Source organism: Salmo salar, chromosome ssa10 (assembly GCF_905237065.1).
Source record: "Salmo salar chromosome ssa10, Ssal_v3.1, whole genome shotgun sequence".
In the NCBI taxonomy this organism is placed as follows: Eukaryota; Metazoa; Chordata; class Actinopteri; order Salmoniformes; family Salmonidae; genus Salmo; species Salmo salar.
This window is the reverse complement of record NC_059451.1, coordinates 32,374,805-32,390,004: the sequence shown is the minus strand read 5'-3', so window position 1 is coordinate 32,390,004 and position 15,200 is coordinate 32,374,805. Positions and strand designations below refer to the sequence as shown.

The following is a 15,200-nucleotide window of genomic DNA, read 5'->3' as shown; positions in this document are numbered from 1 at the left end:
TAAATGATACCCTCAACAAGGTACACTTAAGCTATTTCCATATATGAGTTGGATTGTGTGAGTGCATGGGGCTTTGGAAAGATGAGTGGGGGGTTGGTTCTGGGGCAGTGAATGAAGGGTCAGTGCTGAAGGATAGTCAATGGTAAAGTGTTGTTGAGGTCAGTTGCTTGGCAGCATGTGTGTGTGTGTGAGGGGGGTTGATGGTTTGAGAGAGCAGTCCAATGGACATTCCTCCCTGCCCTGTCACTAGCACTTAACTGTAATCAGTAGATAGTTGGAGAACCGGAATAGCTCTGCGCTGTTAGGATCAACCGTCTGCGATATCGGCCCACAAATAGACCAAGTGAGGCTGCAGAGTCAGAATGTGTCTGTGCCCTTTTAACCCAACCATGAGATGCGTCAGCCATCAACTTTTCCACGCGAAGTGGATAAATCGAGCTCAAGCAGAGAACTGGGTTACTACCAGTCACTCAGGGTATACAATTCCGAGGCATCATTGAGACACAGCCTGCAGAGAGAGGCCAGAGAGTATTTCAAGGCTACTGGAGAGGATGGGGGCTCAGAGAAGGCAATGAACTTTGACCATAAGTTACCCTGGCCCCCAACCTCCATTGTGCAAAAAACGCTCATACACTGAAGAGTCTATACTAATAACACTGAAGAGTCTATACAAATAACACTGAAGAGTCTATACTAATAACACTGAAGTGTCTACAATAATAACACTGATGAGTCTATACTAATAACTCTGAAGAGTCTATACTAATAACACTGAAGAGTCTATACTAATAACACTGAAGAGCCTATACAAATAACACTGAAGAGTCTATACTAATAACACTGAAGAGTCTATACTAATAACACTGAAGAGTCTATACTAATAACTCTGAAGAGTCTATACTAATAACACTGAAGAGTCTATACTAATAACACTGAAGAGGCTATAATAATAACACTGAAGAGGCTATAATAATAACACTGAAGAGTCTATAATAATAACACTGAAGAGTCTATACTAATAACACTGAAGAGCCTATACAAATAACACTGAAGAGTCTATACTAATAACACTGAAGAGTCTATACTAATAACACTGAAGAGTCTATACTAATAACTCTGAAGAGTCTATACTAATAACACTGAAGAGTCTATACTAATAACACTGAAGAGGCTATAATAATAACACTGAAGAGTCTATACTAATAACTCTGAAGAGTCTATAATAATAACACTGAAGAGGCTATAATAATAACACTGAAGAGGCTATAATAATAACACTGAAGAGTCTATAATAATAACACTGAAGAGTCTATAATAATAACACTGAAGAGGCTATAATAATAACACTGAAGAGGCTATAATAATAACACTGAAGAGTCTATACTAATAACTCTGAAGAGTCTATAATAATAACACTGAAGAGGCTATAATAATAACACTGAAGAGGCTATAATAATAACACTGAAGAGGCTATAATAATAACACTGAAGAGGCTATAATAATAACACTGAAGAGGCTATAATAATAACACTGAAGAGTCGATACTAATAACACTGAAGAGGCTATAATAATAACACTGAAGAGGCTATAATAATAACACTGTGTCATGTCCTGGCCAGTATAGGGTTAATTGGTATTGTAGTTTGGTCAGGACGTGGCAGAGGGTATTCGTTTTATGTGGTTCGGGGTGGTGTGTTTTGTTGAAGGGGCATTTGGTTTAAGTATTCCGGGGTTTTTGGGCACTGTTTGGTTTTCAGGTATTCTATGTTTAGTCTAGTATGTCTGTTTCTATGTTTGGTTAATTGGGGTTGGGACTCTCAGTTGAAGGCAGGTGTTGTCTATCTGCCTTTGATTGAGAGTCCCATATATTAGGGTGTGTTTGTTATTTGTGGGTGATTGTTCTGTGTTTCGCCTTGTGCCTTACCAGACTGTTTTTGTTGATCGTTCGTGTTTTGTTATTTTTGTACGTTCATTTTGAAAGTAAATAAACAGCAAGATGAGCATACACATACCTGCTGCGTTTTGGTCCTCTTTAACCGACGACAAGCGTGACACACTGAAGAGGCTATAATAATAACACTGAAGAGGCTATAATAATAACACTGAAGAGTCTATACTAATAACACTGAAGAGTCTAGTATACTAATAACAGCTTGTTCAGAGGCTTAGCGGCAGATCTCGGGTCGAGGAGTGAACTCAACTGGCCACAGTAGAGCAGTGTTACAGTTCAGAGAGAAGGGTGATGGTTGAATCAACTTTGTTTCCAAGTCATTTCAATTAAGTTACATTGAACCAATGTGGAATAGACATTGAATTGACACCTGTGCCCAGTGGGATGGTACTGACAGATGCATGTACTCTGTAGGTAGCAGAGTACACACATTTTTCATGACCACCAGCTGTGTGGGTTTGACAGTGCAACATGGTAAGGTACAAAGAGAAAAGCCCCTCAGTTACATGTGTCAGATGTGTGTGTGTATGTGTGAGTATTTTGTTCTGCGTATTGAAGTACTGTATTTATTGCCATCAGTAGAAAACATTGCACCCCTGTGATTTTCTCAAATACAGCGAGGGGAAAAAAGTATTTGATTCCCTGCTGATTTTGTGCGTTTTCCCACTGACAAAGAAATGATCAGTCTATAATTTTAATGGTAAGTTTATTTGAACAGTGAGAGACAGAATAACAACAAAAAACTCCAGAAAACGCATGTCATAAATGTTATAAATTGATTTGCATTTTAATGAGGGAAATAAGTATTTGACCCCCTCTCAATCAGAAAGATTTCTGGCTCCCAGGTGTCTTTTATACAGGTAACGAGCTGAGATTAGGAGCACACTCTTAAAGGGAGTGCTCCTAATCTCAGTTTGTTACCTGTATAAAAGACACCTGTCCACAGAAGCAATCAATCAGATTCCAAACTCTCCACCATGGCCAAGATCAAAGAGCTCTCCAAGGATGTCAGGGACAAGATTGTAGACCTACACAAGTCTGGAATGGGCTACAAGACCATCGCCAAGCAGCTTGGTGAGAAGGTGACAACAGTTGGTGCGATTATTCGCAAATGGAAGAAACACAAAAGAACTGTCAATCTCCCTCGGCCTGGGGCTCCATGCAAGATCTCACCTCGTGGAGTTGCAATGATCATGAGAACGGTGAGGAATCAGCCCAGAAGTACACGGGAGGATCTTGTCAATGATCTCAAGGCAGCTGGGACCATAGTCACCAACAAAACAATTAACACACTACGCCGTGAAGGACTGAAATCCTGCAGCGCCCGTAAGGTCCCCCTGCTCAAGAAAGCACATATACATGCCCGTCTGAAGTTTGCCAATGAACATCTGAATGATTCAGAGGACAACTGGGTGAAAGTGTTGTGGTCAGATGAGACCAAAATGGAGCTCTTTGGCATCAACTCAACTCGCCATGTTTGGAGGAGGAGGAATGCTGCCTATGACCCCAAGAATACCATCCCCACCATCAAACATGGAGGTGGAAACATAATGCTTTGGGGGTGTTTTTCTGCTAAGGGGACAGGACAACTTAACCGCATCAAAGGGACGATGGACTGGGCCATGTACCTTCAAATCTTGGGTGAGAACCTCCTTCCCTCAGCCAGGGCATTGAAAATGGGTCGTGGATGGGTATTCCAGCATGACAATGACCCAAAACACACGGCCAAGGCAACAAAGGAATGGCTCAAGAAAAAGCACATTAAGGTCCTGGAGTGGCCTAGCCAGTCTCCAGACCTTAATCCCATAGAAAATCTGTGGAAGGAGCTGAAGGTTCGAGTTGCCAAACGCCAGCCTCGAGACCTTATTGACTTGGAGAAGATCTGCAAAGAGCAGTGGGACAAAATCCCTCCTGAGATGTATGCAAACCTGGTTGCCAACTACAAGAAACGTCTGACCTCTGTGATTGCCAACAAGGGTTTTGCCACCAAGTACTAAGTCATGTTTTGCAGAGGGGTCAAATACTTATTTCCCTCATTAAAATGCAAATCAATTTATAACATTTTTGACATGCTGGACATCTGGATTTTTGTTGTTGTTATTCTGTCTCTCACTGTTCAAATAAACCTACCATTAAAATCAATAGACTGATCATTTCTTTGTCAGTGGGCAAACGTACAAAATCAGCAGGGGATCAAATACTTTTTTCCCTCACTGTACCCCACACCTCTCTCTCTCTCTCTCTCTCTCTCTCTCTCACTCTCTCTCTTCTTCTCTCTCTCACCAGCATTCTGGCTGTGAAATCTGAGCCCGGGGCCAAATATAGCCAGACACAGTGAGTGGTCAGATGCTGGGACAGATGGGACAGCAGGCCACACTGGAGGAACCACTCAAGTAGACCTCGACCTGCTCACAGTGCTCGCACTCACTGCCTGACCAAAAAAAGCTACTCTGCTGGGAAAATACGCTTCTGTCTATTCTCACAGACATATAATTTTAACAGCAAACTGGAACTACTAGACTGGGACAATACCTTTGGACAAAAACTTGAAGGTAAGGCTGTCCTTTCTCATTTCTTGTTGACATTATTAGTGGAATGTCCTGGAGGCGCTGTTGTTTCCTTTGTTTTATATTGAAATGCTACTTACAGCCTATCAGCAATCAAGAGATCCTTCGAATTTTGGATATTAGAAAAACGCTTAGAAAAATCTGTTGATATCAATTTACTGTCAGTGTATGTGAGGATATTCACTTTTGCATTTGAGATCAGGTTAGTGTCAGGGCTACAGGTGCAATATGGTTATTTTCACAAGATATTAAAGGTATATTAAAGTACATTACAATGGAAGTACTAAGTACATAGTTATTGAACAGTGACAGCAGAAATGATGTACTCTGTTCTATTCTGTAATTGACGGCATTGGTGACAATGACCATTGACAGTAGTTATTGACCTTTTGTCAATTAGTTTTAATATTTTTTAATAATCCCCATTCATATTTAATCAATGTTGTATAGTAAATGCATTTTTTCACATGGAAAATAACAGCCTCTGAAGAGAATACTATCCCTTGTGTCTGACTGTGTATGCATATGTGTGTATGCATGTGTGTGTCTTGTGTGAGCTCATGTATGTGTTATACTGCAGTGTGTTTAAAGGGCCCTTATTGAGGGTGGGGTTGTGCTGCTGCTGTGAAACATAGCCCAAGGGGATTCAAAATAACAACACCTGGTCTCCTGGACGCCATAGAAGGCAGAATGTCACACTCGTATATGTCCAGTATACCATACTGACACACAAACACACTAATTTCTATACAGAGTGACTATTGCAAGTTCGGTTTCATTCACATGCTCCATCCTCTACATTATAGTCATGGAGCTCACATGTACAGTAGCCTACGGTACAGTCGTGGCCAAAAGTTTTGAGAATGACACAAATATTAATATTCACAAAGTTTGCTGCTTCAGTGTCTTTAGATACTTTTATTGACAATTACATGAAGTTGATGCAAAGAGTCAATATTTGCAGTGTTGACCCTTCTTTTTCAAGACCTCTGCAATCCGCCCTGGCATGCTGTCAATTAACCTCTGGGCCACATCCTGACTGATGGCAGCCCATTCTTGCATAACCAACGCTTGGAGCTTGTCAGAATTTGTGGGGTTTTGTTTTTCCACCTGCCTCTTGAGGATTGACCACAAGTTCTCAATGGCATTAAGGTCTGGTGAGTTTCCTGGCCATGGACCCAAAATATCGATGTTTTGTTCCCCGAGCCACTCAGTTATCACTTTTTCCTTATGGCAAGGTGCTCCATCATGCTGGAAAAGGCATTGTTCGTCACCAAACTGTTCCTGGATGGTTGGGAGAAGTTGCTCTCGGAGGATGTGTTGGTACCATTCTTTATTCATGGCTGTGTTCTTAGGCAAAATTGTGAGTGAGCCCACTCCCTTGGCTGAGAAGCAACCCCACACATGAATGGTCTCAGGATGCTTTACTGTTGGCGTGACACAGGACTGATGGTAGCGCTCACCTTGCGTTCTCCGGACAAGCTTTTTTCCAGATGCCCCAAACAATCGGAAAGTGGATTCATCAGAGAAAATGACTTTACCCCAGTTCTCAGCAGTCCAATCCCTGTACCTTTTGCAGAATATCAGTCTGTCCCTGATGTTTTACCTGGAGAGAAGTGGCTTCTTTGCTGCCCTTCTTGACACCAGGCCATCCTCCAAAAGTCTTTGCCTCACTGTGCGTGCAGATGCACTCACACCTGCCTGCCGCCGTTCCTGAGCAAGCTCTGTACTGGTGGTGCCCCGACCCCGCAGCTGAATCAACTTTAGGAGACGGTCCTGGCGCTTGCTGGACTTTCTTGGGCGCCCTGAAGCCTTCTTCACAACAATTGAACCGCTCTCCTTGATGTTCTTGCTGATCCGATAAATGGTTGATTTAGGTGCAATCTTACTGGCAGCAATATCCTTGCCTGTGAAGCCCTTTTTGTGCAAAGCAATGATGACGGCACGTGTTTCCTTGCAGGTAAGCATGGTTGACAGAGGAAGAACAATGATTCCAAGAACCACCCTCCTTTTGAAGCTTCCAGTCTGTTATTCAAACTCAATCAGCATGACAGAGTGATCTCCAGCCTTGTCCTCGTCAACACTCACACCTGTGTTAACGAGAGAATCACTGACATGATGTCAGCTGGTCCTTTTGTGGCATGGCTGAAATGCAGTGGAAATGTTTTTGGGGGATTCAGTTCATTTGCATGGCAAAGAGGGACTTTTCAATTAATTGCAATTCATCTGATCACCCTTCACAACATTCTGGAGTATATGCAAATTGCCATCATACAAACTGAGGCAGCAGACTTTGTGAAAATGTATATTTGTGTCATTCTCAAAACTTTTGGCCAAGACTGTACACACCTATGTTCCCAAGCACATTCTACATATGCATATAGATGCTTCTACTTCCATCTGATGTGTGTTCTAGACCACCTGTTTAGGAAGTGACAGAGCTATGCTTGATGTTACGACTGCCACTGAAGGTGGCTCCTCTCCCTGTTCGGGCGGTGCTCGGCGGTCGTCGTCGCCAGCCAACAAGCTGCCACCGATCTATTTTTCCTTTTCGTTTGTGTCTGTCTGTTTTTTCACACCTGTGTTCATTTAGTTGATTTCGGTGGGTTTATTTACACCCCGCTGCATGCTAGTTTTTGTGCGGGATTGTTTGTATGTGTTTTACATTTAGGGGTGCGTGTCTGCACCACGGGGTTTTCGTTGTATTCGGTAGTGTTACCGTTTTTCGAGACTTTGTTTAGGAGTCGAGGTTTCTCCTCCGTGTGTGCAATTAGTTTCCCTGTGTGGCGACTTCGTTTTGTACGTGTTTTTCCCTCATGTTGTATTTGAGTTCGGGACTACCATATTAAACGTTTTGTGCCACTGGAACTTCCTTGCTCTCCTGCTCCTGATTCCTGCACCCCCCTCCTACTAGGAGGCATTGTAACAATTGAGCTATTGACCACTGTCAGTGGAGAGTTTCATAAATGTGTGGTATGACCAAAACAAACACAATCCCGCTGTGACGGTGCGCACACGTGGGTGTGTGTGTTTGTGTGGCTGCCGCTGTAGTTTATCTAGTCTTTTGCAGTGTATGGACAGTACAACTCTAATTATAACAGAATTATCATGGTTAAAACTTTAACTATTTTATAGTTGTAGTGAATTGAGACAGAGGGAGAGAGAAGAATAAGGAAGCGAGAGGAGAGTGAGGGAAATAGACGATTAGGGAGAGGGTGGGATGGTGACAAATGCCAGTCATGCACACTTTGACCTCCCAAAAGCCTTTGTTAATACCAACCAGCTGAGCCCAAAGAATGCCAGCCTAAATCATCCTCAACTGTATGTTGATGAGGGAGGGTGTGTTGCTGTTGACTGTGAGTTCTGTTTTTATTTATTCAGATGACTATGTGTATGTTGTTTATAATTAGTGTCTGGCTATATCTACTGTGTTAACTGAATGTCATATTGTGTGTGTGTGTTTCAGGATGCAGGACGGGAGCTGGAATCAGTCCCTCCCCCTCTCTCTGTTTATGAAGGATGGGGGCAGGGTTCTAGAGGGAGACGGAGGGGTGTTCTCAGAGACGTCGTCTGATGGGGATCTGTACCTGGACTCTATGGCGGGTACTGGATACCGGAGTCGGGGACTTTTCAGATCTTACCGCCTTCCTCAGCCAAGACGAGATCAACCGCAGCCTGGACCTGGCTCGGGAGGCCTTCAGTGATGCAGAAGACCGGGGAGTCCCTGTCTCCCCTATTCCCAGATCCCAGGAGCCGGCTCTCTACTTCCCCTCCCCCACCCCCCTCAACACCACAGAATACCTGACCAAAAGCCCCAGCTTCCCCCACCAAACCAAAGCCCACTCCCCAGATGACAGCCACTCAGTCAAAGTCACCTCCAGCCAGAGTTTCTACCTCAGCAGGCCCATACAGGCCACATGCGAAGCCATGGCCTTGCCTGAGAAGTTTGTCTGCCACAAGAACATCACCCCAGTCTACAAGCAGGACAAGCCCCGACTGGTCCATGAGGGCTTGGAGCTGAATGAACGGGCTGCCTCCGCCACTGAGTTCTGTAGCCGTGCTGCCACCTTCATCGAGGAGCTGTCCTCCATCTTTAAAGGCTCTGCCCGGCCGGAGCAAAAGGGGGAGGAAGACTCCTCCTCTCCCGACAGCGGGTATCTGTCTCCTAAGAGCCACTTGCCGGCCCCCCAGGGCTCTGCCTCTGTCCCCCCACAGCCTCTCATCCAACAGGGGGCACCACAGCAGTGTGAGTCAGGCTTGGGTATCCAGCCAGCAAGCATGATGGGTGGAATGGGTGTGACGGGTGTCCCTCCTCTGAGTGTGATGGGGGTTCCAATTGTCTCTGATCTGATGAGTGTGAATGAGTTGATGGGGAAGCAGCAGCACAGTGGAGCCCAGTTGATGGGGAAGCAGCAGCACAGTGGAGCCCAGTTGATGGGGAAGCAGCAGCACAGTGGAGCCCAGTTGATGGGGAAGCAGCAGCGCAGTGGAGCCCAGTTGATGGGGAAGCAGCAGCACAGTGGAGCCCAGTTGATAGGGGAGCAGCAGCACAGTGAAGCCCAGTTGATAGGGGAGCAGCAGCACAGTGAAGCCCAGTTGATGGGGGAGCAGCAGCACAGTGGGGCCCAGTTGATGGGGGAGCAGCAGCACAGTGGAGCCCAGTTGATGGGGGAGCAGCAGCACAGTGGAGCCCAGTTGATGGGGGAGCAGCAGCACAGTGGAGCCCAGTTGATGGGGGGGCAGCAGCACAGTGGAGCCCAGTTGATGGGGGAGCAGCAGCACAGTGGAGCCCAGAGCGTAGATGGAGACTTGTCACTGCCACACTTCACCCAGAAGCTGAAGAGCCAGGAGGTGGCAGAGGGACACCCCATCCGACTGGAGTGCAGGGTGGCAGGAAACCCTCAGCCGCTGGTCAGGTAAGGAGAATGGTGGTAGGTGGAAGTCTGATTTGGTTGTGATCATATTGGTGATGAGTATCAGTAGAATGAGACGGTTAACACCAGTGGTAGAACACAAGAGGTTCATTGTGTGCATTATCAGTATAGTAAATATGACTGCTGCATGTTCCTCAACATAGTTGATTTATACGCTACTGTATATCTGTTTATCCTTTTATTAATTAAGATCTCCAATGGTATGTGTTACCCATTTGATGTAGTGGGTAAAGATCAGAACTCTGTCATCATACTATATTTAATGCTATCGTTGCAAAGGCAGTTGATCCTCTTGTTGGTCTGACACCAATTTCCTTCACCTCTAAGGGAAGTGGATCCCCATGGTGGAGACTTTTAAAACGATCCCCCTCGGTAAGGGAGTCAAATCAAACACACTGACTCCAGTGGAGGCTGATGAAGGGAGGACGGCTCATAATAATGGATGGAACGAAGCAAATGGAATGGCATACAAACCATGTTTGATGTATTTCATACCATTCCACTGAGTCCTCTCCAGCCATTACCACGAGCCCATCTTCCCTAATTAAGTTGCTACCAACTTTCTGTGACTGACTCCCCATTTGGACACGTGGTAACTTTGGAGTTTTGTTGTGAGAGGATTTGGATATATGGCGAAAAAGACCCAACTAAAACACTTGGGCACATACTCATATAGAGTGGTGTCTTTGGTAGGAAGCAGAGCCTTCAGTCAGAGATAGGGTTGCCCATTTGGGTGTGGGAGTGGGATGTTGAGGGAGCGGGAGGAGGTAGGAGGTGAAAGCTGTTGGGTGTCGACAAGGCCTCCACGGAACACCTGCTGTGGGGTTGGACAGTTACACTGTATGTAACCACAGTAACCGATAAGCCTTGCGACCAGGTGCTAGTGGAGACATTGTCAGGTCAGGGAGTTTCTGCCTGGGCAGTCATTCTGCTCTTTTTTTAAAATATAGCACCCCTTGGCTGTAGGGATTTGGACCAGTCCACCGGGAAACTAAGCTGAGACACTTTTCAGAAAGTTAATTTACTGTGCCCAATGGACTCAGGCTGTACAAGCCTTTATTTGTTACTGTCTAGTTGAGGCCAGGCGTGAGGTTCATTTTGAGGAGAAGGCCTTCATCCTGCCTGGTTGAGGTTGACTAACAGAGTACAGAGGGTGAGAGGCCTGGGGACTGTGGTTCTGATATGGTTCTCTCCTGTCCGGGTGAGCTATAAGGGGCCTCTTCCTCTGCTGTATAAATAGTCTCCAGGCCAACAGGAGCCAGGTCCTGAAACGTAAGCAATGTCATGACACAGCGTTTTCTGTCATTCTCCACCTCTTCACCTCTCCACACCTTCTTGGGAAATATGAAGGTTGTAGTATAGTGTTGTATTTGACCAATAGGAGACAGTGGCCATGCCCGAATACCCATACTAGCGTACTGTACCACATACTTAAACTGCATACACATTTCGGCGTTTGATGTAATAGAATTCACTCGTCTTTTCCGAGTCCATAAATTTAAGCCCTGTACCAAAATGAAGGAATAGAGGGAGTCAACGCAATCGCGCATTAGATTAAGCATTCAGAGTAATATTTTCAAAATTTCACATACTATTTAGTATGCTAGTGTGATTATTCGGACACGGCCAGTGTAGCAATGCAGTCATGGAGAGGGGGAGAGTGAATGGGAGAGGAAGAGGGGGAGAGGTTAATATGGGCTCAGACTGGAATATTGTTTTTGTTTTGTGTTTTCCCTAACCTATATATACACTGAACAAAAATATAAACGCAACATGCAACAATTTAAAAGATTTTACTGGGTTACAGTTCAGATAAGGTAATCAGTCAATTGAATAAATTCATTGGGCCCTAATCTATGGATTTCACATGACTGGGAATACAGGTATGCATCTGTTGGTCACAGATCCCTTAACAAAAAAGGTAGGGGCATGGATCAGAAAACCAGTCAGATCTGGTGTGACCATCATTTGCCTCATACAGCGCAACATCACCTTCACATAGAGTTGATCAGGCTGTCGATTGTGACCTGTGGAATGTTTTTCCACTCCTCTTCAATGGCTGTGTGAAGTTGCTGGATATTGGCGGGAACTGGAACACGCTTACGTACACGTCAATCCAGAGCATCCCAAACATGCTCAATGGATGACATGTCTTGTGAGTATGCAGGCCATGGAAGAAATGGGAAATGTTCAGCTTCCAGGAATTGTGTACAGATCCTTACAACATGGGGCCGAGCATTATCATGCTGAAACAAAAGGCGATGACGATGGATTAATGGCACGACAATAGGCCTCAGGATCTCGTCACGGTATCTCTGTGCATTCAAATTGCCATCGATCAAATGCAATTATGTTCATTGTCCGAAGCTCATGTCTGCCCATACCATAACCCCAGAGTGCCACCATGGGGCACTCTGTTCACAACGTTGACATCAGCAAACCACTCGCCCACACAATGCCATCTGCCATCTGCCAGTACATTTGAAACCGGGATTCATCTGTGAAGCGCACACTTCTCCAGCGTGCCAGTGGCCATCAAAGGTGGACATTCGTGCAGTCAGCATGCCAATTGCACGTTCCTTCAAAACTTGAGACATCTGTGGCATTGTGTTGTGTGACAAAACTGCACATTTTAGTGTGGCCTTCGATTGTAACCCGCATAGGGTAAACCTGTGTAATGATCATGCTGTTTAATCGGCTTCTTGATATGCCACACCTGTCAGGTGGATGGATTATCTTGGCAAAGGAGAAATGCTCATTAAACAAATTTTAGAAAAATAAGCCTTTTGAGTGTTTGGAACATTTCTGGGATCTTTTATTTCAGCTCATGAAACATTACATGGGACCAACACTTTACATGTTGCATGTATATTTTTGTTCAGCATAGTATATTTATGTGTGAATGTTGCTGTAAAATCAGTCTGGGATTGTGATTTGGAAGTTCAGAAGTCTTGAATTATCTATGCATTGTTCATGTGGAACTGAGGTCTTGTTTACTTCAAGTCATTGGGATCTGGATAGAACGTCACACAGATGTTTTGTCACTTCTTTTATCCTGCAGATACCCACTTTTAAGGCTTGACTTGTTTTCTGTCTATTGACACTAGGTGGCACTATGGTGTTTATAATTCATAAACATGTTGCACAATGTCTTCACAGTCCCCAATGGAATCTGCAATGTCTAGGAAGTTCAAATGACATCCCAGTATTAAATGAATATGTTGACAACATGTTGAAATAGATATGTAAGAACATCTACTGGTGTTGCTTTCACTGGTATGAACAAAGGTCAGGGGTTTTCCACCTCAACATCCAGGCAACTGCTTCAGTTGTGTATATTTTGTGTGTTCTCCAGGTAAATGGATGGTGTATCAGGGTAAATACAGTGTGGTTAAAAGGCTGAGCTAAGGCGTTTCGTAAACACACTTTTCCTCTGCTCTTCATCCATCTCACTCACTAGGACACACACAATAACATTCAGACTGCCTCTGGGAATGGTGTGTGGTATAAAGAGAACAGGCCTTGTATCCTGGTGAAGACTATTCAAATCAAACTTTATTTGTCACATGCGCCGAACACAACAAGTGTAGAACTTACCGGAAAATACTTACTTACAAGCCCTTAACCAACAGTGCAAGAACAGTTATGAAAATATTTATCAAATAAACTAAAGTAAAAAAAAAATTGTAAAAAGTAAGACAACAAAATAACAATAAACAAAACAAATGGGGGGGTTAACGTAAATAGTCCGGTTGCCATTTCATTAATTGTTCAGCAGTCTTATGGCTTGGAGGTAGAAGCTGTTAAGGAGATTTTGGTCCTAGACTTGAAGCTCCGGTACCGCTTGCCGTGCGGCAGCAGAGAAAACAGTCCATGACCTGGGTGACTGGAGTCTGACAATTTTATCGGCTTTCCTCTGACACTTCCTGGATGGCAGGAAGCTTAGCCCCAGGGTACTGGGACGTACACACTACCCTCTGCAGCGCCTTACGGTCAGATGCCGAGCAGTTGCCATACCAGGCAGTGATGCAACTGGTCAGGATGCTCTCGATGGTGCAGCTGTAGAACTTTTTGAGGATCTGGGTACCCATGCCAAATCTTTTCAGTCTCCTGAGGGGAAAAAGGTTTTGTCGTGCTCTCTTCACGACTGTCTTGGTGTGTTTGGACCATGATAGTTCGTTGGTGATGTGGACACCAAGGAACTTGAAACTGTTGACCCTCTCCACTACAGCCCCGTCGATGTTAATGGGGGCCTGTTCGGCCCGTCTTTTCCTGTAGTCCACGATCAGCTCCTTTGTCTTGCTCACATTGAGGGAGAGGTTGCTGTCTTGCCACCACACTGACAGTTCTCTGACCTCCTCCATATACGCTGTCTCATCATTGTCGGTGATGAGGCCTACCACTTGTGTCGTCAGCAAACTTAATGATGGTGTTGGAGTCGTGTTTGGCCACGCAGTCGTGGGTGAACAGGGAATACAGGAGGGGACTAAGTACACACTCCTGAGGGGCCTCAGTGTTGAGGATCAGTGGCAGATGTGCTGTTGCCTACCCTTACCACCTGGGGGCAGCCCATCAGGTAGTCCATGATGCAGAGGGAGGTGTTGAGTCCCAGGGTCCTTAGCTCATTTATCACGTTCACTATCTTCAAACTCCCGATCATAAATAAACCAAGGCGCAGCGTGCATGGAATTCCAAACCTTTTAATGAAGATGAAACTCACCAAACAACAAAACAGGAGAAAAACAAAACGTGACGTTCTGGGCTGCTCACAGGCAGCTACACAAAAATAAGATCCCACAATCACAGGTGGGAAAAGGCTGCCTAAGTATGATTCCCAATCAGAGATAACGATAGACAGCTGCCTCTGATTAGGAACCATACTCGGTCAAAAACAAAGAAACAGACAACATAGAATGCCCACCCCACATCACACCCTGACCTAATCAAATAGAGAAATAAAACGAATCTCTAAGGTCAGGGCGTGACATTATTGATCAAATTTCAAATGTATTTATATATATATATATAGGTTCAGAACTTTTGTGAAACATCACAGCACAGTGGAAAAATATATGGCAGCTAGAAATCAAAACTGGATGGTGTTCAGAGATGGATGGGAGGGGTAAGGGTAGTTGAAGCCTGGGACTAAAACAAACAGAAGATAATTAAAGTAAAATATACTGTGCCCGTAAAATGTATATAAACTCAGCAAAAAAGAAACGTCTCTTTTTCAGGGCCCTGTCTTTCAAAGATAATTCGTAAAAATCCAAATAACTTCACCGATCTTCATTGTAAAGGGTTTAAACACATCAAATGTATTTATATAGCCCTTCTTACATCATCTGATATATCAAAGTGCTGTACAGAAACCCAGCCGAAAACCCCAAACAGCAAGCAATGCAGGTGTAGAAGCACGGTGGCTAGGAAGAATTCCATAGAAAAGCCAAAACCTAGGAAGAAACCTAGAGAGGAACCAGGCTATGAGGGGTGGCCAGTCCTCTTCTGTCTGTGCCAGGTGGAGATTATAACAGAACATGGCCAAGATGTTCAAATGTTCATAAATGACCAGCATGGTCAAATAATAGTAATCAAAGTGAACAGGTCAGGGTTCCATAGCCGCAGGCAGAACAGTTGAAACTGGAGCAGCAGCACGGCCAGGTGGACTGGGGACAACGAGTCATCACTGGACACCGGATAAGATAGGAGAAATACTCCAGATATAACAGACTGACCCTAGCCCCCCGACAC

At 44.6% G+C, this 15,200-nt stretch overlaps 1 protein-coding gene across 7 annotated transcripts in view; it reads left to right on the top strand.

The window, feature by feature from the left end:
* Positions 1-4,285: 4,285 nt before the first annotated feature.
* Positions 4,286-15,200, top strand: part of palld (palladin, cytoskeletal associated protein) — a 124,780-nt gene continuing 113,865 nt past the window's right edge. For 6 of the 7 annotated variants that reach the window (XM_045687651.1, XM_045687653.1, XM_045687655.1 and 3 more), the window contains exons 1-2: positions 4,286-4,503; positions 7,985-9,434. In XM_045687651.1, the coding sequence (XP_045543607.1) occupies positions 8,092-9,434 (1,343 nt within the window). In that variant the 5' untranslated portion in view covers positions 4,286-4,503; positions 7,985-8,091. The remainder of the gene's footprint in view (positions 4,504-7,984; positions 9,435-15,200) is intronic. The other variant, XM_045687652.1, reaches the window with a different exon arrangement.